The sequence below is a fragment of the Gracilinanus agilis genome, chromosome 1, assembly GCF_016433145.1.
Source record: "Gracilinanus agilis isolate LMUSP501 chromosome 1, AgileGrace, whole genome shotgun sequence".
Lineage (NCBI taxonomy): Eukaryota > Metazoa > Chordata > Mammalia > Didelphimorphia > Didelphidae > Gracilinanus > Gracilinanus agilis.
Genome location: NC_058130.1, coordinates 92,429,165 through 92,453,592, shown reverse-complemented (window position 1 = coordinate 92,453,592; position 24,428 = coordinate 92,429,165). Strand labels below are relative to the sequence as shown.

Genomic DNA, 24,428 nt, shown 5'->3' with positions numbered 1-24,428 from the left:
AAAGGTAAATTTTCCTTTACTACATGGTTTTTGGGAGGAGCATTATTAATTCGTATGTCATGTTCCATCAATTTCTTAGTAAAGGTAACAAATGGAAAGTTGTAATAGAATTAGTTTGTTTTCTGCAGTTTGAAAACATGATCTCTCAGGCCATTGTCTGGTCTTGGATATTGGTGTTCCTTTGGTTCAAATTTGCCTCTTTCTCTTTGAAGTGTTATTATTAACAAGGAATCTATGAAGGTTAAGCCAGTAGAAAGAAACTTTTCCCTTGGATAATCAATGCTTGTTCTGTTTAATTGGATCACATGCAGTGACTATGAGGTCTCAGTTGGTTATCTACAGAAAGTTTCAGTTCTCTGTCACTGGGAAGGGTAGTGATGTGACCCAGAGGAGCAGATGAATATGTGCCTTGTAGATGCATATTGCTACCATAAATAAAAAAGCATGCAAAAAGTTTCTGATGTAGAATGTGTTGTATTTTAATGTAAAATTTTGTCATGAGTTGAAAGTAAGTTTGTCAGTTATAGCAGCAATAAAAATATTGTGCTATGACAGAGGGAGTCATTTTTTTCATAGAGATCCTCTATTTTAAGTCTTTCACAATTTAATCTGAAAATTCAGTACCTTGTTATAATTTTAATTTTATTCTCATCCTCCGAGGGATTGTTTGAGTTGTAATCTATTTTTAGAAGACTGGGCAATGTTAGTAGGAAAGGGAAATGATAGCCTATTGATTGGGTAGTTATTTTCCCTGGGTTTATGCTCTAGTAGTACCTGGGAGCTTACTTTTTGATCTTGTTTTTTTGGATATGCCTTGGAACCATTGAGTGTTCATGTGGCATAGTGGGTAAGAGAGCTGGCTTCTGAGTCAGGACTACTTGTATTCAGGTTTTGCTTCTGACACATTGTGACACTAGGTGAGTCATTTAACTTTAGTAATTTAGGCAACTCTTTAAAATTGTAAGTTGCAGGGAAAGGCATTGACCTGAATTGCTATAAGAAGTTCCACATTCGGAGCTCCCGCTCAGTGAAATCTTAGATCCCATTCCTATGCAGAGAACTATTATTAATTACTATTAGCTATTTTCAGAAAATAGTGGCTTAGTAAGCTCCCTACCCTCAAGGAGTTCACATTCTAATGAGAGAAGAGAACATGCTCTAAACTGTGTACATTTAAGATACCTGCAGTATAAATGGAGAATATCAGAGGACCAGGAAAGGTCTCTTTTACAAGGTGGCATTTGAGCTGAGTCGTGAGGGAACCCAGGTGGCAAAGATAGTGAGGAAGCGCATTCCGGGCACCAGGGATAGCCAATGAAAAGTCATGAAGTCAGGGGGCAGGGAGTATCTTGTGTGAAGAACAGCAAGAAGGTCAATATTGTTGAATCATAGAGGGAAGCATATGGAGAAGAGTAAAATGTAAGGAGACTGTAAAGGTAGAAGCAGCCAGGTTGTGAGGAGCTTTAAAAGCCAGAGGAGTTTATGCAGTAGAGAGGTGATTTGGTCAAACCTGTGCTTTAGGAAAATCACTGGAAGCTGAGTGGAAGATAGGTTGGAATGTGAAGAGACATGAGTCAGGGAGAGCAACTGGGACGCTGTCACAATAGTCCAGGTATAAAATGATGAGGACTTGCACCAGGAGGTTGGCTGTGTGAACAGAAAGAAGGAGATGTACAAAAAAGATGTTATAGAAGACAAACTAGGTGGCATTATAAGGAACAAGTGAGAATGGGGAGTCAAGAATGACTCCTAAGTCTTGAATCTGGTTAACTGGGAGAATGGTGACATCCCCCACAGTAATAGGGAAGTTGAGAGGAGGGAAGATCTGGGAACGATGCCAGTGGAGAGAGGGGAGATCATCAGTTCAGTTTTCAGTGTATTGAGGTTTGAAACATCTAGTGGACAGTTGGAGATATGAAACTAGAAGTCACTAGAGAGGTTAGGATTGGATAAATAAATCTGACAAAAATCTGCATAGAGATGATAATTGAACACATGGTTACAGATGAGATTGCCAAGCAAGATAATATAAAGTGGAATTCTTAACTTTTTTATGCATTTAGAAACATAATTCTAAGTAGGGGTCCATAGACTTCAGACTTAAAGGATCCATATATAAAATAAAATGATATAGATTACAAAGAAAAACAATTTTATTGAAATAAAGATGGAATTTTTTCCCCATCTAAGTCCATGAATGCCCTGAAATCTATCCATGGATCATTTGAGTGTTCATGGACCCCATATTAAGAACCCCAGGTATAGAGGGAGAAGACCCAGGACAGACTCTTGGGGACATCCACTGTTAGTGGGCATGACCTGGAGTAAGATCCAGCAGAGGAGACTGAGGAATAGTCAGGTAGAAGAAGAACCAGTAGAGAACAGTATCATGAAAACCCAGAAAGAGAATCGTATTCAGGAGAAGATTAGTATTCATAGTGTGTGGTTTCTCTCTGTCTCCTTTTTTATTTCTGGTATTAAGCATCACTACACTGGTGCTTTTCAAAGAATTGTATTGATATAATCCTTTCTTCTCTTCTGATTTTAGATGGAAATCATACGGTATAGAGTGTTTGGGTGACATCTACTTAGCAGATCTTCAAGAAACTCTGGTACTTGGTTTTTATTTTATTTACAGTGGTGTTTAACTGTGATGAATATTAGTAGGTTGTCCTACCCTTTTATCATGTCAATTAAAAATCATATGTAAATATATAAGCCAGATTGAGTTGCTTGCCAGCTTAGAGAGAAGGTTGGGGGCAGAAAAAAGGGAGGGAGACAATTTGGATCATGAAATTGAATATTTTCTAATGAAATCCCATCTAATCTTTATCCTTGCCATCAAATGGGTATTCTTTGTAATTTGTATCCAGATCAGTTAGGAGTTTATAAATTCCTTCTAGTGCTATGAAATAAAGAAGGTTGGTACTTTTAGGCTCCTAATTCTGAAGTTATAAGCATTAGGTAATTGTGCATTGAGTGTGATAATTTTCTTATTTAGATGATAATTAACAATAGAACATTTGTAGAAAAATAAATTGTTGAAGATTTGCTTGTCTCTGCCACCAGAGATTTGCATTTAGACTATTTGCTATACTTATAACTTTTTTTTTTCCTAGATCAATAGTCACTTTCTTTTCATATATAATTACCCATAGCATTCAATTCTATAAGTGTGAAAGTTTGATCTTTTTTGGAATCTACTTTTTTGCTTTATATCCTTTAATATAAGAAAACAATATAAGTATATTTGTGTTCTCTATCACTCTCTCAAAATTAACTTTTTGTTCAAGGGCTGATTATGCAACTAGTAGATTATCTAGATCTTTTGTCTGACAAGCCCATAAGCACCTTAAGTGAAAAAAGAGAAAGGGGACACTCCAGTCACTTTGTATTGATGTTGGAGGAGGATCATTAGAGACCTATGACTTTCATTTATCCATGCTAACCTTCCACTAACTTCACAGAAAATATTGAATGTGGAATAAAAATCCAGTGCTTTTTTTTCTTCTGGATGTAGTGATGGGCAGGAATTCTGATCCTTAAAATGCCACCTCTGTTAATACCACATGCGGAAATAAGTCATAATAGGTATGGGGGGTGTATATTTGACTGACCCTAATTTGCTGTCTCTGTGGGCAGCCTGTTGTGAAGGATAAACTCTTCCTTTGTTCCTCAGGGTCCTGTGTCCCATTCATTTGATAGTCCTTGAGAGTAGGGACATTCTATGAGAATTTGTTGTCTTGAGATTTTTTTGGACCAGTATATTTTCCCTTCATTTGAAATTGCTCAGATCTTACTATCTTTTTCCTCCCATGCTAAGAAATTGTACTGGACTAATCCTGGCCTTCACTGATCTAGAAAAACAGTATTTTGTTGGAAGCGTGACATAGAACTAGTACAATTATTATTGCCAGGCATTAACATCTCTCCTGAAGTCAAAGGACATGCTCCGTGTTTTCTGGTTTCAGTGTTTTCATTTCAATAAATATTTATTGAGTTGACCTTGACACTTCTGATAAGGGAGATAGCTTCTTAGACAAAGATGACAGTAATCCTGTTGGGTTGGGGATAATAAAGCCGTTTCTGCTATAATTTTTTTATGGAAAAAAAAAGTTAACACCTTTTTTTTTTCTTTTCCTCCCTTAGAAGACAGAAGTACCTAATGAATTTGAGACAGAAGTAAAGTTTGGGGGGAGGGGGGAAAACAGCAACTGCTTTCCTGATCTGCAACTTGGCAGGACACTAAAATGTCTGTGGACATGAATAGCCAGGGATCTGACAGCAATGAAGAGGACTATGACCCAAATTGTGAGGAAGAAGATGAGGAAGAGGATGAGGACCCTGGGGATATAGAGGATTATTATGAGGGAGTAGCAAATGACGTCGAGCAACAGGGAGCAGATGCCTTTGATCCAGAGGAATACCAGTTTACCTGCCTGACTTACAAGGAGTCAGAGGGCACCCTGAACGAGCACATGGCCAATTTGGCCACTATGTTAAAGGTGAGCAAAATTGCTGATTTGAGGAATTCCTTCCTTCCTTCCTTCCTTCCTTCCTTCCTTCCTTCCTTCCTTCCTTCCTTCCTTCCTTCCTCCCTCCCTCCCTCCCTCCCTCCCTCCCTCCTTCCCTACCTCCCTTCCTCCCTCCCTCCCTCTCCCTACCTCCCTTTCTTCCTTTCATGTTTCTAAAATGCAAAGGGGGCAGGGATGGGTAGAGACTACTTAAAACAAAGTAAAATTAGTCTGAATCTTAGAGATGAAATTCTCATAAGGATTAAGAAAATTCCAGATTAAGTGAAGGGCCTTTGTGGGCTTTCTAGTTCTTGTCACAAAGTGGAGGTAGCTAGGTTTAAACATCTTTTAGAATATATGTCTTGTATTCATGATGTGCTCAACTCACCAAGTTATTTTATTTAAAATTTGGAGAAGGAAAAAAGTAGAGAAGACAAATCAGAAATAATAAGGCATTTGAAGAATCAAATGGATTATAATTTGTTTCAGAAAGTGAGGGATATTATCTGTTAAGAGCTAAGAAATGATTAGTTTAAAACATCCCTACACAAATCCTCCCCCCCATTGTTTATGAGTGACTAATAATAGATTTTTGTTAGCTCTCATTGCCCTGAAAAATTATAAGCACTAGACTGATGATCTCACTTGTTTCATGTAACAATGACTAATATTTATTGTTAGGAGAGAGTTCTACTTCTGTCAAGTCAGTCTTAGCAATACTCTTAAGAGGAAACTAGCTTTCCCAACTCCTTGTACTACATTTGGTATCTTAGAGCACATAATTGAGATTTAAGGAGTAAAATGTTTTATATTGGTACCTCTAGTCATAGGTTAAGGCTCTTGCTAGCCTTGGTGCTTAGATCTTTAGGGTCATTTAGAAAAGTTCCTAGCTTGCACCTGCTTATTTCTCTGTCAATGTAGACAATTCTTTGAAAGTGAAAGAATCCCTCTATATGTCCTGTCACTTACATAATTTAGGCATTGCAGGTTTTTCCTGGTATGCTCAATTTAGAGAAGAGTTTCAGAATTCCTGAAAGGAATATTCTTAGTGAACACCATTCTTATCACTGTTGAACTGAAAAATATGGGTTGTTGCAGACATATGATGTGGTGAATAGAGAGCTGGCATAGGAACCAGCAAGACACGACTTCAAGTTCTGCCTCTGACTTACATTTTTGGTGTGATATCCTGGGCCAGTGTTTTAGGTAACTCTCTCTGATTATGGGTTGTGGAGAAGGTGCCTTGAAAACTTTTGAGTTCCATGGTAAATAAGATTTTGGAAATAGTGGTCTTGCCCCACCCTGCCCACTGCAAATTAAAAGCTATTTCAGCTCTCTACTTTTAGGTTATTGCCAGGATGAAGCATGATGTGAATGAAGGTCTATAAGGGAAGTAAACTGGCTGATTGTGCTAAAATCTTTTGATCCTTAGGTTATAAATCCCCTATTCCTGATTCTTGAGAGCCTTGTGCTCAAAATAAATCTCATTTTGGCTGAGCAGACTTGATATGTCTAGAATTTTGGTACTTTATATGTACTTTATTCCCTACAGAGAATAACTGTCTTCTGTGCTTTTCTAAATTTTGTCCACCTTAATAGAATAGCTCAAGACCTTTTCCTCCCTGTTCTATTCCAGGCCAAATTCATACCAGTCTAATGATTCAGCCTGGGCATGTAAATGTGGTGAAGCACTTTTAAACTGTAAAATGGAATGAAGGGAAAGCAGGATACGATTTCTGGTGAAATTAAAATAAAACATTATGTTCTCTCTTTCCTTGGAGTTCACTACAGCACTGTGCAATGGACAACTTCTCTGCTCCCTTCAAAGGGAATTTGGCCCCATCTACTTAAAATTGGTTGCTGCTTTTACCCTGCTTCCTGATTGTTTCAACTTATAACAGTATCTTTCTTCTAAATCACAGCACCTAGTCTCTAATCATTATTTAGAAATTACTTCTGTGTTGCTTTATCACTTTTCTTTTTGATATTTCCATTTTATTAACATATATGCTTTAGCTCTCCAACTAGATTGATTACTTTTTGGTTTTCCTCGTAAAGGTAGCACAGTGCTGGCTGATTGTAAGCATTCAGAAGTACATATATGGGGCAGTAGAAAGAAGACTAGAATCAAAATACTGGAGTTTGAAACTTAACCCTCCTTCTTCTAACCTATGTTACTTTGGACAAGTCACTTCACATATTTAACTTGGGTCTTAGTTTCCTCATCTGTAAAATGAGGGAATTGACTTCTAGGGTAATTTCTAGTTCTAAATTCCAAGAGTTTATTGGTAATGGTCATTGATTCCCTGCAGTTGGTTCCTCTTGTTATTTTTGTACTCATGTCCTACAGTTCAAATTGAAGCTTGGAAATTGTTGATCTGATCTAGAGCTGGAAGGAACTTCACAAGGCCATCTGTTCTAATCTCTTCATGTTATAGTTGAAGAAAGGATGTTAAGTGACTCGTCCAAGGTTACACAGGTTGTAAATACCAGAAATGGGATTCAGATACATTTCTTCTAACCTGTACTTGTTCCACTGCTTCCCTGGTTATCAGAACAGTTTGAGATTTAAGTAATTAAAATCATTCATTCACATAGGATCATAGCTTTAGTGATAGGAAGAACCTTACAAATACCTAGTCCAATCTTTTCATTTTACAGATGAAAACAGTCTCAGAGAGATTATATAGATAGTAAATGGCAGAGATGGGATTTGAACCCACCTTCCCAAACTTTAAATCCAGTTCTATTTTCTGTTGAGTAAACCTCTCCTGGCCACTACTAACACCTGGTGAACTTTGCAAATTATTCGTCTTCTTTGTCTTCCTAAGTTTCAGATTACAGAAATCTAGTCTTCCTTACCACACCACCCCTTTAAAATGTTTATTTGTTTATCTTTAAAACCTTACCTTCTATCTGAGTATCAATTCTAAAAAAGAAGAGTGATAAGGGCTAAGCAATCAGTTAAGTGACTTGTCCAGGGTCCCACAGCTAGACAATGTCTTGAGTATAGATTTGAACCCAGGTCCTCCTAACTAGGCCTGGTCCTCTATCCACTATGCTACCTAGCTGCCCCATGTCTCCCTTTTTTTTAAATGATGAAGAATGGGAGGTGGGTCAGCCAAAGAAGAAGGATTGAAGAAGCTTGACCAAGGGAAGACAGACTAGCAATAGATTGAAGAAAGGAATAGATCAGGTAAAAAGAGAAATAGATTTGGAGTTCAAGGAGGGCAAAGATATTTTATTTAACTTGTTAAGCACCCATTCCAGATCAACTCTTATATCCAAGAAGGGTATAAATATAGTTCATTTTTTGCTCATGTTTATTGGTATTTTCTGAACTTAGGTAGTGAGGGGCCCTAAAGACATCCTTAGGAAGAGACAGGAGGACTAGGCAAAATCAGATTCCTAAAGGAGAAAAGATCAAGGATTACAGTGTAAAGTGAGGGATTTGAGAGATGGAGGTTGATAAAGCTTGTTTCCCCAAAGAAATTGGCTGACTGTTATAAAATTTGGCTGGGCCCAGCTGGGTGATTCAATGGATTGAGAGCCAGGCCTAGAGATAGGAGATCCTGGGTTCAAATTTGGCCTCAGACGCTTCCTGTGTGACTTTGGGCAAGTCACTTGACCCCCATTGCCTAGCCCTTACCACTCTTCTGCCTTGAAACCAATCCACAATATTGTTTCTAAGACAGAAGGTAAGAATTTTTAAAAATAGTATTTTATGAACCCTTTTCAAACTGCATGTGTGATTTTAAGTTTGTAGACACATGAATTTTCTCTTTAATATGCTTACTTTTCAGAGTATGTTTGGAATCAAGGGCTAATAGCAGTGAACTATTTCATCATTGTATGTTTTTTAAAGACTGAGTATGTGAAATGGTATGTTTAGATAGGGCGGAAGTATTTGGAAAATATTCTGTTGTGTAACCATATAGGAGACTTTAAAAAAAATTAGTCATCTAGTTTTATTACACAAAATATTATAATTCATAAATGCGGTCTTCATATTGTCAATACTTTTTATCATAGTTTATGGGAACAAAAAGGCCCTTTCAGTAAGGAATGACTGATAGCTTGTGACACTTATCGCAAGTGTGCAGTAATTTACTGATGAAGAAATTTCAAAATCATCCAGTGAGGCCATGAATGTAATAGCACTCTTTTAATTCATTTTTTAATTTTTTGAAAGTTGATTCATTTTATTTCTCTCCCCCCCCCAAAACCCCCACCCCCACACACATCCCTATAGCTGACGGACATACGTTTCCACTGGGTTTTACATGTGTCATTAAATCAAGGCCTGTTTCCTTATTATTGATAGTTGCACTGGGGTGATCATTTAGAGTCTATATCCCAAATCATATCCCCATCATCCCATGTGATCAAGCAGTTGTTTTTCTTCAGTGTTTCTACTCCCACAATTCTTCCTCTGAATGTGGATAGCGTTCTTTCTCCTAAGTCCCTCAGAATTGTCCTGGATCATTGCATTGCTGCTAGTAGAGAAGTCTATTACATTCAATTTTACTACAGTGTATCAGTCTCTGTGTATAATGTTCTCCTGGTTCTGCTCCTTTCACTCTGCATCAATTGCTGGAGGTCATTCCAGTTCACATGGAATTCCTCCAGTTCATTATTCCTTTGAGCACAATAGTATTCCATCACCAGCATATACCACAATTTGTTCAGCCTTTCCCCAATTGAAAGGCATACCCTCTTTTTCCAGAATATCATTCTTTTAAAAAACCCTTATCTTCTGTCTTAGTATCAATTCTAAAACAGAAGAACAGGCTAGGCAGTGTCCTAGCCGGGAGGTGTCCAAGGTCAAATTTGAACCCCAGTTCTCCCAACTCCAGGACTGTTGCTTTATCCACTGTGCTACCTAGATGCCCTCTGTGGTCTCTCTCTTGAAGTCAATGCATGCATAAAAGGAAGATAACCTTTTGAAGGGAATATATTGCAATAAAGCATTATGTGGAACATAGGACATATATTTCAGAAATAGCCCAACTTTCATTCTGGAAATAAAGTTCAATTGTGCATCCTCTGTGCTTTTAAAACTATCCTAGGAAATATTAAAGAAGACACAGTTCTTGTCTTCAGCCTGCTTATGATTGAGTTAGGAAGATAAGATGTGTCTGTCTGAAAACTGGAGAACAATTCAAGGAAATGGATTCCATGGAAGAGAAAAAAATCACTCTGGGCTCTGGACAATCTAGGAAGCCATCATTGAGGAGTCAGAGCTAGAGCTGATATCCAAAAGAAATATAGGCTAAGAAAGTTGGGTAAAGAAAACAGCCTGAACAAAAAGCACACCAGAGCATGTTATTTGTAAGGAATAATAGGCGGAGATGGTAATATATTTAGAAAGTGAGATGGTAGTTGAAATGAAGTCATATTCAGAAGTTCTTAAATAACAGGTTGTAATATTTGGCTTTTATTTAAAAACAGTGAAGTTCTTAAGTTGAGGAATAATGTGAAGAGTCAAATATGCCACTCTTTATTACTCTTCTCTGAATTAGTTAGCTCATAAGAGCACATATTATTGTGGATTTATGAATAAGATGATAGAGTTGGAGGAGATGTTAGAAGTCAGCTAACCCAACTCTCTTTTGACAAATGAGTAAATATAGGACCTCTTCACCTTACCCTCATTTCATTTTTGGCAATAATAGATGCCTAGTTTTATCCAGATGACACTTTATCCCTGACTATCTTCTCTGATAATAGTGCCTCCTTGCCTTATGAGGAAAATTGAAGGAATTGAGGTGTTTATGAAAATTAAGTGAACCCCACTGACTCCATCTTGTGACTTAATTCTGGAGCTAGTTTAGTTCCCTTTCCGTTCAATTTTAGGCCTAATCCAAATTCTTGAGGGAAGTGGGAGAAAACTTTATTTCACTGTACGGCTGGGAAACTGGACTACCTGTACCTGCTGTTTAGAGACTCTTAACTAAGGACCTAGGTTATGTTGACCAGAAATAAAGTCAGATCCTAAGATTGATGTAAGAAGTTTTCTTATCATTGAACATCTCAAGCAACCCATATGTCTTATTTAAAAGCTCGCCTCATACTGATCAATCAGTTATTTTTTCATGTTCCTTTGATTGTTTACAGATACTTGGGAAGGAGTATGATACTTGTTTTCCTGAATTCAAGGAATTGTACCTGTTTACTCTTCCCCTTCTCAACTTGGAAAGCCCATAATCTTTCATCCAATTAGAAATCAGATTACCTAATGTCTTATTGTTTCCTTTAAATTAATTGGTCTTGGGGGCAGCTGGGTAGCTCAGTGGATTGAGAGCCAGGCCTAGAGACTGGAAGTCCTAGGTACAAATCTGGCCTCAGACACTTCCCAGCTGTGTGACCCTGGGCAAGTCACTTGACCCCCATTGCCTACCCTTACCACTCTTCTGCCTTGGAGCCAATACACAGTATTGACTCCAAGTTGGAAGGTAAGGGTTAAAAAAAAACCCAACCATAAATAAATAAATTAGTCTTATTTGCTCAGTTGTTTTTACTGTATAAAAGTCTGTCTTCTGTTGTTTAGGGTCCAGCCCTAAACTGAGGAAGGAGATTGGTTCTGAATATTGGACAATTGGTATGGATTGCTGAATAAATCAGTGTGCTCAGAAAATCAAACTTAGTTTTCCTCAATCATTTCATCTTTTGCTAGTTACATTTTCATTTCTCCTATCACACTGAATAAATAGAGGTATGTTTGTTTCTTGTTTCTCATAACCACTTCTGAACTGTTCTTTTTGCCACTATCAGTCAGCAATATTTTTTCCTTTGAGATTTGCTCTTTCTATTTTACTGACCAGAATAACTCCTTATTTATACTGCCTAGTGCAGTGATGGGCAAACTTTTTAAAGAGGGGGCCAAAGGAAAGGAAATGCTCATCTGTCAGTCTGTTTCTAAGGCAACTCTTTCTAAGTTTCATTGTATTGTATCCTATCCACTGTATTTGTCGGATTAGGAATAATGTCATGGGCAGCATCTGGCCTGCGGGCTGTAGTTTGCCCATCACTGGCCTAGTGATATCCTGATCTCAAGGGACATTTTTCCCTTCTTTTTTAAGGAATTTATTACCTGGTACATAGTACATACTCAACTTAATTCTGGAGCTAGTTTAATTCCCTCTTCATATTCAAGTACTTATACATGTTGATGTCCCCACTACTATTCTGGCCTACTTCATTCACTTTCCTTACTTCCTTCTATATTTTCTTTCCATCTTAGCCACCCATAGGAATGGTTGTATTCTTGGATCTGCCTTTTATGCTTAACTACTGTCACCTTGATCTTGAAATCTGAAATTCTTCTTTGGTCCTAACATCTTCCTATCTCTCCCTCTTTTGAACCTCTTTTTTATGCTTATTGTGGCTTTCTGAAATCTGTCCCTTTCCTGATCTCTCTGTCCGTTTACCCTTGCTCTTCACAGTCTTGATTCTATTGTTGAACAGTTCGGCTTTATAGTATTTGAGATTCTTGTATGCTTTACTCCTTTTTCCTATCACCACCCCTACCTCACTGGCTGTCAACATTGAAACCATTTATCTTCTCTTCTAGTCATGTGCTTCTGAAAGCTGTGGAGAAAGTCATATAACAATGCCAACTGGGCCCATTACAAATTTATATTCTCTCATTTCAACAGCACCCTTACTGCTACATGGAAATCTTTTTTTTATTATTATTCCCTTATTGATTCTCTATACCCACAGCTTTTATTCCAGACCATTTCTTCTCTCCTAAATCCCCCTCAATATCTTCTGCCCCTTCCTCCTAACAGTGGACCTTGCTTTCTACTTACTAAGAATATAGAGACCATCCAACACTACTTTTCCTTTAAAACCCTTACCTTCTATCTTGGAATCAGTATTATTCTGTTCTAAGGCAGAAGAACAGTAAGGGCTAGACCAGGAGTTGGCAACATATGGCTCTTTCTGCAGGAGCCATAAAGTCAACCGAGGCACAGTAACTAACAGTTTACACATGACATCGTGCATCACGTGATACGTCATGTGATCCTTTTGGTACCGTGACTATCTTCTAAGATAGAAGCTCCCTTATTGACATTGCCGGGAGACGAATCCTGGTCTTTAGTTCGGCTTGGTAGGTGTGGTGTGTGTTCCCCCTTCTGCCCTCCTTTTACTCTTTCCACACCCGTTACTGACATCTTGGGGTTCTGTATAGTGATTGATCACTTTTGTCTATATTCTCTACCCCTCTGCCTCTGATTTACTTGGCTTTATCTCAGTGCATTCATGGGGTCTGCACTCCCTATTTGTGGAATTGTTATTGTTTTTAACTTTTCTACTTGCTCTTAAAGGGGAACTATAGTCAGATTACATCTTTACATATGCTTCATTCGTGAGAAGCATTTCTCCCCAGTAGTTTCATTTGATACAGAATGATTGAGTAGGCAGCACTGATAAACACTTGTACCAGGAAATGTGTGTGATGTATCCTGGCCAGTTTTCCATGAAAAGGTACCCTCCTCCCCCACTACTTACTAATGCCTGCACACTAGTCTTGTTATTTTCTGTAATCTCCTGATCTCCTACTTAATTTATGTGGCCAAATGGCTTAAGCAGTAGGCCGGCAGCTTTTTCTTCTCCTGTTGCCTGACTTGAGAGAGGGAGAGGAAAAAGTATTTTTCCCTGAATTTTTCTCTCTTTATTTCAGCAATTTTCTTAGTGTAAAGGAGTTTTATGTGTGTGTGTGTGCAGTTATAGCAGTACTATAGTGCCCCATTAAGTCTTGTTTTTTGATTAATAATCAAAATAATTTTTATTAATAATTAGCAAAACCATGCAGCACCAGAAGTCACATTAATGTACTTTATTCATCATTGGTTAGCACATAATAATATTAGTAAAAATAGTTCAGAGACTTATTGAACTTTAAAAGTGTTACATAAAATGCACATATTAACTTGTATTCAGTATTAAACATATTGTACGGCTCTCACGAAATTACATTTTAAAAATGTGGTGTTTATGGCTCTCACGGCCAAAAAGGTTGCAGACCCCTGGGCTAGATAATGGAAGTTAAATGACTTGCCCAGGGTCACACAGCTAGTAAGAGTCTGAGGCCAGATTTGAACCTAGGTCCTCCTGTTTCCAGGTCTTCCTGGACCTGAGCCATCTGACTGCCCTACTAAAATGATATTCTGAAGACACAAGTCTGACCATGTGACTCTTCTTTCAGAAGTATTCATCAGCTCCTTATTGCATTTAGGATAAAATAAAATGTTCTCAACTTACAGTAATCAGGTTCCCACCTGCCTTTCAGGATTGGTTTTGGGGACAGCTAGGTGGCACAGTGGATAGAGTGCTAGGCCTAGAGATGGGAAGACCTGGTTTCAAATCTGGCATCAGCTCCTTACTAGTTCGGTGACCCTGTTCAAGTCACTTAACCTGATTTGCCTAGCGCTTACCCTTCTTAGAATGAAAAAAAAAATTATTTCATATTACTTCTCTTAACAAACTTTGTTCTAGTTCCAGTGGTATATTGGCATAAACTCAGCATTTTATCTCCATACATTACTTAGAGTGTTCCCTATACTGGAATGTGTTCCTTCTTTATCTTCACCTCTTTAAAAGACAACAAGCTTCCTTCAAGGCTCAGTTTGAGAGTCACCACCTATGTGAAAACTTTATTTCCCTCAGTTGTTAATTTTTTCTCTTTTAGTTTAACTTATATTTCCATGCTTGTATGCATGTAGAATATAAGGCCTTTGAGAGCAGGGATTGCCTTTGCTTTTTTCTTTCTTGCTCTGAATTGAATGTTTATTGAATTGTGAAGTAGATTTCTCAAGTTCACACTAGTTGTAAGTAGGAGAGCCACTATTTGAATTATTCTACTGTGTCTTTTTTTTACATTCTGATACACACTTTTCCTAAAGTATCTACTTAAATCTGAATTGAGCTGTAGTCTCAGATTACAGATTCAGAGCTGGAGATAAATATAAAACAAAACCTTAAAATATTAAAATTTTCTTTTAATTTCTCTTTTTCTAGCATGAATTTTGCTGCCTCACAAGATACATAGCAAATTTTATAAGAACTCATTTCCATGGTGATTCCTGACTGAACTGTGGTAAAATGGAAAAATTGTTCTCTAGAATATTCTCTCTTGCAACATGCTCTTTATAAGGCTCATTCCCATGATGATTTCTTGCTGAACTTAGGTGAAATGGAAAAATTGTTTTCTAGAATGCCCTGTCTTGCCACATTCTCTTCATAAGATATGCTTTTAACTCCACTATAGTTGGGAAACTTTGTTATAATTCCCTTATTTTCCTTTCCATTAAACATTTTTACCACTTGTGGACCAATTGCAACTACAATTACTTCTGGTCATAACTTTAAAAGAGAAAATCTAGCATTCTAAGTGCAAGCAGAATGATCTGTGGGAATGGACAGAATAACAGTATTTCCATGTTCAGTCATGTGGTTTTTATGTCATTTGCTCTGTGATGCAATAAGAAACCTTAATATTTTCTCTATGACAAGCTCAAAGAATATGTGTGTTAAGGTGAGACTGGTCAGTTGTTCTTAGTGAATTTTCCCTGTTGTGCATGTATTAGCTGATTCTAGATTTAAGTTTCATATCCACATGTCTAGGAAGTCACAGAATGTGACTTCTTGTGAGCGAACTACTGACTTGGCACAGGATTAGATGTCTTTTTCAAACAGAGGTTAAATTCCTGTGATTCAGAAGTGGTTACTTCTTACCATATGTTGGGCCTGTCTGAACTGTCCTTACCCCAAGTGTGAGTGCCTTATGGAAGGTGGGGGTGGGGATGGGTCAAAAATGTTGGATCAGACTTTGAGGCCAACTGCAGTGCTGGAATTTCCCTTCTCTTGCCAGCTTCAAAAGGTCATCATCATGAACAACTTCTGAGTGTCCACCATATCCATGGTGCTGTACTTGGCATATTCACTGCTTTCCAGAGAAGATATTTTTACTTAATTGCAGATTTGAATTCTGAGATATTCCTGTATTTACCAGTTGTATAATAGACTAGGAATATAAAACTTGTTTTTAAAAATTTGATTGCTATATTTTGTTTTGTTACAACAGACATTTTATATACATGCATTCACTCACTCTAATTTTGATGAGTTTTGTTGCATCTTCTTTGACTTGTATCACATCGTCCTAGGTCATTGTGTACATTGTTCTTTTGTCTTTGCTTTTTTCAGTCTGTATCATTTTTATGCAAGTTGTCTGTTTTTCTGAATTTGTCACCTTATCATATATTGCACAGTAAAATTCATGTGTGTTCAGTCATTTCCTTATTGTTGGGTATGTATTTTTGTTTCTAACTTTGGAAATATTTTAAAGCATCTCTAAAATTTTTAGCACTTTTATTCTATTCTTCTCTTAGGCACCACATGGACTTCATTTCCTATTGTTTGTGGAATGGTTCTACTTTCCTGTTTCCAGTGATTCAAAATGAGCAACTAGGTGGCACAGTATATATAAAGTACTGGGCCTGGAGTTTAGGAAGGCCTGAATTCAAATCCAGCCTCAGACACTTAATAACTTTGGGATTGTGAGCGAGTCACTTAATCTTTCTGCTTCAATTTTTTCATCTATAAAATGGGGATAATAATAGCATCTACCTGTCAGGGTTGTTGTGAGGATCAAATGAGATAATAATTGTAAAACACTTAGCACATTGCCTGATACATGGTAAGTGTTATCTAAATGGTAGCTATCATTATTATTTAGAATGAAGTATGAACAAGTAAAGTACTGTCCATCTTCCCAAATCTGTGTTTATTCTCCTGGGCTATCTTTTTCTCTATACAACAGAGAACAAAAGAGTGGGGGAAAAAGACAAGTGAAATGTAATTTTAGGTAAAGAAGTGAAATATAGACAATCCCATTTTTGTCTTTAGAAAATCCAGACCTGGATTAATGTGGCACCTATAACACTGAAATATTTGGTTGTCTTTTGTTTTTTAGCTACTTTATTTAACAATAATTTGAAGGCAGACCATTTGCCTTTGTTAAATGTTGGAAAGCCCTTTTGTGTCCGGATCCAAAGTCCCTTAGTTCCACTGGGAAAGGTTTAAGAGAGAAAAACTTAGCTCAGCATTTATTTTGGAAGAAGGGTGCAGGGGAGGGGTTGAGGGTGACGGAAAGCATCAAGGAATGAAGTGTGCAGGGAAACCATCTTATCTTCTCTCCAGATAGTTTTCACAGAACATCAAAGACCCTCATTTTAAAAAGTAAGTACAAATATTTAAATATGAAATTATTAAATGCAATTTTCTTGTTAATAAAAGAAAAGAATATAGAATATGTGTGCGACATACTGTCCAGGAATTCTACTTTGTGTGGGATGCTTGAAGTTGGCATTCTACTGTAGGACATGGTGTCTGTGTAGTACCATTTTGCTGGCATTTGGGAAAACTAACTCAAAGAAATCAAGCTGCTTATTTTCTTTGCACCAACAGATCTGACTCTCAGAGGTAGCCTGGTACAATGGAAAGAGTGCTACATTTGGATTCAGAAGACCTAGGCTTGTGTACTTTAAAATGAGAGGCTTGTAACTAAAGTCCCTTCTAGCTCTTAATCTGTGAGCTTTGTGTCCAAAGCAAAATGTAGTTTTTTTCAATTTTGATAGTGAATAGCTTCAAAAATTGGCGTGGGTAGCATTGATTTCTCTTGTAAAAGCAAAACAATGTGTTGGTTCTTTAATGAATGAATTTTACTTCACCAAATAAGTAGCAGTTCACTAGTATTTCAACATCATTTAAAGGAGATATGATTTTCAGGATCCATTATTTCATTGGTGTGAATTTGTTCTTTGTTGCTTCAGATTACAATTCCTCCACATATACCTTTATAACTGGTCTTTATTAATTGCTCTGGCTGAAAAAAATTTAATCACCTACTAGCCAATCTGCTATGGATACATTTCAGATTCAGCTAGGCTAAGCTACTGATATCTCACTGAGATGTGAAGGTAACCTTGGGTTCTATACTGTGCAAGCTCTGGCAAATCTTACCATGTTGACTTTATAGCCCAGAAAGAAGACTACAGAAAACCAGTTAATCAAGTCAGCAAATATTTATTGAGTGCCTGGCCTTACACAGAAACTAGAAATTATGGGGGATACAAAAAAAAGTTTTTATGGACCTCTAGAAGTTTCTTGCTCTTTTAGCTTTCAGATTTCTCTCTAATACACCTCTTAGAAGTCTGGTTTTCCAAGCTATCTACTTCCTGACATAGAGGTGATATACTCAGATTGAGATATATTTTAAGCCTGGCCAGTATGGAAATTTGTTTTGCTTAACTATGTGTATTTGTCACAAGGATTTTGTTTTTCTTTCTTTTTTTTTTCTGGGGAGGGGAAAATTGGAAGGAAAGAAACACATTCTGCATATGTTATGTATATATGTTGTTTCCCTGATAGAATGTAAGTTCCTTGAGTGCAGACACAATTTCTTTTTTGTCTCAGTACTTGTAGTGCACAGAGGTGCTTAATAAATGCTTGTTTATTGAGTGATCCACTTCATCCTGCAAGCTGCCTGTCTTACTGGTCAAACACTTCAAATGCTCTGAGTTCTATGGTCTAGTCCCAACATACCTATATCTTTCAGTTTCACTTTACTTTCCATTACCTGATTGCACCTTGTGCCTTCTTTCTTCTATGCTTTTGTTCATGTCCTTTTTGTACTTTAAAGTAAAAACCTTTTCCTGGGGCAGCTAGATGGCTCAGTGGATAGAGAATCAGGCTCAGAGAGGGGAGGTCCTGGGTTTGAATCTGACCTCAGACATCCTAGCTATATGACCGTGGGCAAGTCACTTAACCCCATCTTCTATTAATTTTAAGATAGAAAGAAAGGGGTTTTTAAAAATTTATTTATTTTTTGGAATATTTTCCCATGTTTACATGATTCATTTTCTTTCCCACCCTTCTTCCCTCCCCACTCCCAGAGCTGACAAGCAATTCTACTGGGTTGTGTAAATGTCAGAAAATAAGGGTTTTTTAAAAAACAAAAAGAAAAATTTTTTTCTCCCCAACCTTAAAACCTAAAAATCAGAATTTCTGCCTATCCTTCCAGAAGTAATTGAAATATCACATCTCTTAGGAATGTTTCATTCTGAAATTCTTGGTTAGAGCATGTATTTAATACTGAACCCAAGAATTATCAGTCTTTTCCCCCTAACTAGATTATTAGCTCTCCAGAAGTAAGGAATCCCCTTTCATTTATTTCTATCCTAAAAGGCCCCTTTCATAGGGCCTTATATGCAAATATTTATTAAATGAGCTATATAATCTCATTGGAGAGACAAAAGTTAACCAGAGAAAAGAATATTATGGAATCATTTTTAATTCTTTGCTAGATTGTATAATACAAATGTGCCTTTTAAAGTCAGAGAGGGGCCATGGTGTAAGATAGACTTGTCTTGTTATTGCCAAGTTATCACTTAGCTACTAAAAATTAAAAGGTCAGTGGAATTGAACATTTTTCTGGCAGGATGAGAGGACCAAAAAAAAAAAAAAGACATTTTCTTATCAGCAGACCTTTAACTTTTTGGTGTGGTTTGGATTAAGAAACTTGAGAGAACAAAGCCACACTCTCCAGTATCTGTACATGCTTATAAATAAGTGGAATGTTAAGAAAGGAAGGAAGGAAGGAAGGAAGGAAGGAAGGAAGGAAGGAAGGAAGGAGAAAAAGAAAAAGAAAGAAAAACTTGAGATATACACACACATATTAAATAGATTTATATTTGTCTTTAGAGAGAGGTGATAGGAGCAGCTCTTAAGGGATGACAGTCCTATCTTTAACTTCGTTCCTTGTCCTTTAAAGATGTAAAAATACTTGAGGTATGAGTCTTTCATCAGCTGTTTTCAGATATCCCACGTACCCTTCCTGACCCCCTTCCCTTAACGCTCATGATTAGTTTTTCTGTAATCTAATACAAACTCCTCTCCAGTAGGAAGGGATCACTACTAGGGAACATCTGATGGAATTTAATTGCATTTATTCCCATCTGGTGTGTGTCTTCCAGCTCATATTTCTAAAACTTAGCATTTAAAGGGAAATGTTAGAGACTTCAACAGAAGGGCCATTATTTGTAATTTTCTCCTGAATAGTTTTAAATCTTTAGATACAGATCCCAAGTAGTAAATAATACAAATACTTTCTCTAGAGAAAAGGTTCTTCTAGATTCAAACTGCTATTTGCAGTTTTGTGAGGAAATTTGAATTCCATTTCACCTAATAGTGATAGATAAATAAATTGAGTTTTGCTAACTTATGGGTAAACTGGCTTAAAGGAAGGATTTGGCTTTTTCCATTAAAGTCACTTTTGTTCATCTCTTCATTGGACACATATTTTTAAGCAATTAATGTTAATTTTCTTAGGCTTAATTCAGTGGGAAAGACTTCGACCAAAATATTTCTTCTCTATCCTGTTGTTGCTTTCTGTAACAATTTGTAGGTGAATGTTTCCATGCCCAGCAAGTTTGGACTTTGACTTTAGAAAATGAGTGGACCTCTGTGACTCTAGCTACTGCTTCTCCACACCTCCTCTAGTAAGGGTGCTCAGATTCCATTGCCAAGAGAGTTTATAGCATATGCTCCCTCTTTTTTTGTTGGTCTGGATCTTAGTTGCTGTCAAAGGCAATAGGATTTTAAATCCATTTTGCCCTCTTAGTCAGGAATACAGACAGAGCTTTAAACGTAGTAAGTTTTCTTGACAATTATCCTAACAGCACACAATAGCTAAGTCCTAGATCTGAATTTCTAATTGGAAGACTTGGGTTCTTATCCCTGCTCCAGCATTTGTTAGCTGTATAATCTTGTTGGGCAAATCATTTTATTTCTTTGAGCTGAAACAGTTGGAGTGATATTTTCACTTAATATAATATTTTATAAAGCTTACAATGCTGTAGGAATTCCAATTTTAATTTTTAGCACTAAACCAATTTGTACATTAAGGAGAGAGTCTTTAATATGGCATGAAACTTTTTCAGATAGAGATGTTTTGCCTAAAAATAAAATGAATCTCTTCCTTACACTTCCCTCCTCCTTCCAAATGATTGATCATCAACCTGTTTCTCTAGAATGTCTCTTGTTGGAATTTGAAAGGGGGTTCCCAGTCACCTTTTGGGCTATGAATTTCTCAAAGGGGATTGAAATGAAAATGCATCAGTAAAATTCTTTGATCTTTGAGAAATGATTCCCTTTATAATTAACGAAAGATGATTTTTTTATAATCTCACATTTCACTCCAGATAAATAACCTTGTGTTGGGTATTGTGTTTTGTGCTGAGCTTAATAGTATAAGGTCACAGCTGTTGTTAAGACTGAGTTAAAGATAGGACTCTTTGGAAACATTCAAATTCTTTTTCAATATCCTAACTATAACATGTAGAAAATGCATGTGTGGTGATGGATTCTCCAGCCATGATTCACAGCAAATGTGAATTATACCACAACATCCTCCCATCCTTCCTTACACTGGAAGGAAAAAGAAAGGACAGAGTTATGATTGACCTACTCAATTTCATTCCCTTACCCAAAGGCTGAGTACTTAAAATATAGTTTCCTAATTCTGTAAGATCTTCCCCCTCATAAAATTTTCTTCAGATCATGTCTCACTATGGTAGACCCAACAGGCACCTGTGGCTCACCACTCTGCATTCCATTCTATTATCTTCCTACCTTTCACAATCTGTCTTAAATTTCACCTTTCCCTTTTCTATTCCATCTTCTTCCTTAATTTCTCTAATCTGTCTACATTTCCCTTGCTTTCACTAATCTTCATCTCTCTCTTTTGACCCATGCTCTTAGATTAAGTAGCCATTGTCTTTTCAGCCTTGTTCCCTTGATCCAAGTCTTTTTTTCCTGTTCATGGGCTAATAATATCGGAACTGTAAGGGATCTTAGAGACCATATAGTGCAACCCTGTCATTTTACAGACAAGGAACTTAAAAATGTTTGGTTTAACCTTGTTTTCCAATTCTCTGCTATATACACTTAGACTCCAGCCCAACACAGCCAACCACAGCTCACCTATGTTAACCTTTGATTACTACTTAAGCCAAGAAGCTGTTATATAGCAATGCTATTCTGTAGCAATATAACAGAACATAGGATTGGAAAAAATGTAGACTTCAGGCAGATGGCAAGTAAGAATTTTTGATAAAAATTGAAACTACAACCTGTATTTTTTCAGGCCACTGATGCTCACTGCCATCAGATGTATCATCACTATGACATTGGTAAGTGTGGGAAGGGCTGGTGACAAGTTTGGTGGGCAGATAAATTTTTTTAAAAATCTATTTGCAGGGCTGTTATTAATTTTTTCCTGAAAAAAATTAAAACAGATTGGCTAAAGCCAACTATAGTTATCTAATAGACATAGGAGAGATCCATTTTTAACCATCTTCAGTTAAATAATGTTGGCAAAAACTATATTCTTTGAGTTTTACTCCCCTCCCCAAATCACTGTACATTAGTACATCACTTGTGAATAGTTGATAAAAATGCCTCTCATCCCAGTTGCCCTAGTATTACAACTCATAGCAGTTGAAGTTGCCCTTTAGTTTTATTTATTTATTTGTTTGTTGGCCCTGACCTTCCATCTTAGAATCAATGCTGTGTGTTGGCTCCAAGGCAGAGGAGCAGTTAGGGCTAGGCAATTAAGTTAAGTGACTTGCTCAGAATCACACAGCTAGGAAGTGTCTGAGACCAGATTTGAATCTAGGACCTCCTGTCTCTAGGCCTGGCTCTCAATCCACAGCCACCTAGCTTCCCCCCTGCCCTTTAGTTTTAAACTTTCCAGGAGACCTGTGAAAGGTTAGGCTAATCAAGGCATGTTCTCAAATGGGCACATAGCAGATATTTTAGTAGGTATGTTGACTGATTGGATATATAGGAAGAGTAACTAGATGGTAAGTTTCAGAGACTACTGTCTTTTTCCATTTTCTTTGTTAGCACCTAACACCCAACCTTTTGCATATGATGTGTTTGAATGACTTAAGTAAATGAAAGAACAGATGGATAAAATGGAGTATCCAACATGATTGGCTTTAAATTTCCTTATGCTTTAACTGAAAAAAGCAAAACAAAACTTCAACCTCAGGAAAACTTTGCCCCTAATCCTTAGGTGGAGTTAGAATTCTTACAGCTTGAAAATCCCTTGATTGACATATTATAGTCTGCTTAGAAATATAGTTATATCCTCAAGAAAGCCAATTCAAGAAGTGTTAACTTTTGAGAGGGAAAGAAAAATATATTAAATATTAAGTAAAAATTCTAGACATACAAGTTAACACACACAAATGTATTCAGTTCAAAAATCTGATCCTAGACTCCTGGGAGTGCTTCATTGAAGCCCTGAAACCACTAGAGCTGCACCATTACAGAGGTAGCTAAGATCCTAGGAGCTTGGCTTGAAAGAGAGTATTTTAATATTTTAAAGGAACAGGTTACTCTTAACACTCAGCTTTCTGATCTCACTGTGATGTACCTGAAACACATGAAGTGAGAGGAAAAACCATTATAATATCTGACAAAAGGTTTCCTTAATTGATTCAATATTTACTTACTTACCATGTTCTAAGGCATGGTTTTGTGCAGATATAGCTATATGTATGAATAAAGTAATAATGATATTGGGAAGCATAGATGTGCTATGGTCAGGGAAAGTGTAATGAGAAAATTTTGAGAGAAAAATGAATAATTTTGTTTCTGCTGAAAGTTGGAAAAGGTTTCATGGGTAAAGTGGCCTTGAAGGAAGGGAGGAATTTTAACAAACAGGTGAATGCATGAGCAAAGTTCTGGAAACAAAATAGGGGAGGTGAGGGCAAGCATTAATAGAGTTCATTTAGGTTATTTTGGCTGGAACAGAGAGTAATGGAAAAGAAAGGTGGACAGAGTAGTTAAAAGCTTGCACAGGGTCTTGAAATGTTAATAGTTTAAACTTTTTTTTTTTTGCCAGTTACTGTGTCATACTGTGCTATAGTCAAAGAACCCTAGTACTGAACCACAACTCTGAAGTAGTTGTCATTGATAATATGCATTGTGATTATTATGTACTGACTCTTTGATAGGGTTGCTATTTTTTCACCTGAGAAGAATTCGTTTCAGCTTAACAAGTATTAAGCAGTTGTGTCCATGTGCAAAGCACTATGCTAGGCCTGGGGAAAAGTATGATAGGAAATTTGTGTTTCTATTATTAGCTCAAACTGTAGATGATTTCAGCAACGTGTTTGGTTGCAGAATCTTTAAGGGAGGTGTCTTTTCAAGCATTACTTTCCTATGGCAGTTGTGAATTATGCACACCAAGTGGCTTATTCTGTTAAAAGACTTAAATGGAATGCTTAAATGTGACTTGGCCTTCACTCTACTTTAAATAAAATTATAACATGTCCAGACATTTCATGCTATGGTCAAAGAAAGTGTGATGAGAAAATTTTAAGAGAGAAAAATGAGATAACTTTGTTTCTGCTGAAAGTCAATTGTAGATTCACTCGGGGAAGAATGATTTGATTATAATACTCTAGCTAGATCCATGATGGGTCCAGTTCAGAAACACCTTTATTCTTGTAATGGTTCAATATACCTTTCCTGAGCTGTTCCCTGTAGTGGAGAATGCTTGATACTGTTGGGGAGATGGAAGAAATATAGACAAAGTCCTTGAATATAAAGAGTTTAGTAGGGGAGACAAGGCATATAGAAGTGAAACAACAGTATAAGACTACCATATTGCTATATCACAAGCCAGAATATGACTGATGACCAAGAAGGATGCAAGATGAGGTTGGGACTGGAAATACTGATTTGGGAGAAAACTACCTAGGGATTTTGTTGTATATGTGGGGGAACAGGCGTGAGGGGACGTTGCACATTGAACCTAATGAATAAATATAC

At 37.0% G+C, this 24,428-nt stretch overlaps 1 protein-coding gene across 2 annotated transcripts in view; it reads left to right on the top strand.

Annotated features, from left to right (window-relative positions):
* The window catches only part of ARIH2 (ariadne RBR E3 ubiquitin protein ligase 2), a 67,724-nt gene that overhangs the window by 6,063 nt on the left and 37,233 nt on the right, over positions 1–24,428 (top strand). Inside the window, exons 2-3 of one of the 2 annotated variants that reach the window (XM_044680034.1) lie at positions 2,549–2,612; positions 4,150–4,505. In XM_044680034.1, coding sequence (XP_044535969.1) covers positions 4,251–4,505 — 255 coding nt within the window. In that variant the 5' untranslated portion in view covers positions 2,549–2,612; positions 4,150–4,250. Of the gene's footprint in view, positions 1–2,548; positions 2,613–4,149; positions 4,506–16,743; positions 16,764–21,729; positions 21,776–24,428 lie in introns of those variants that run through there. The other variant, XM_044680108.1, reaches the window with a different exon arrangement.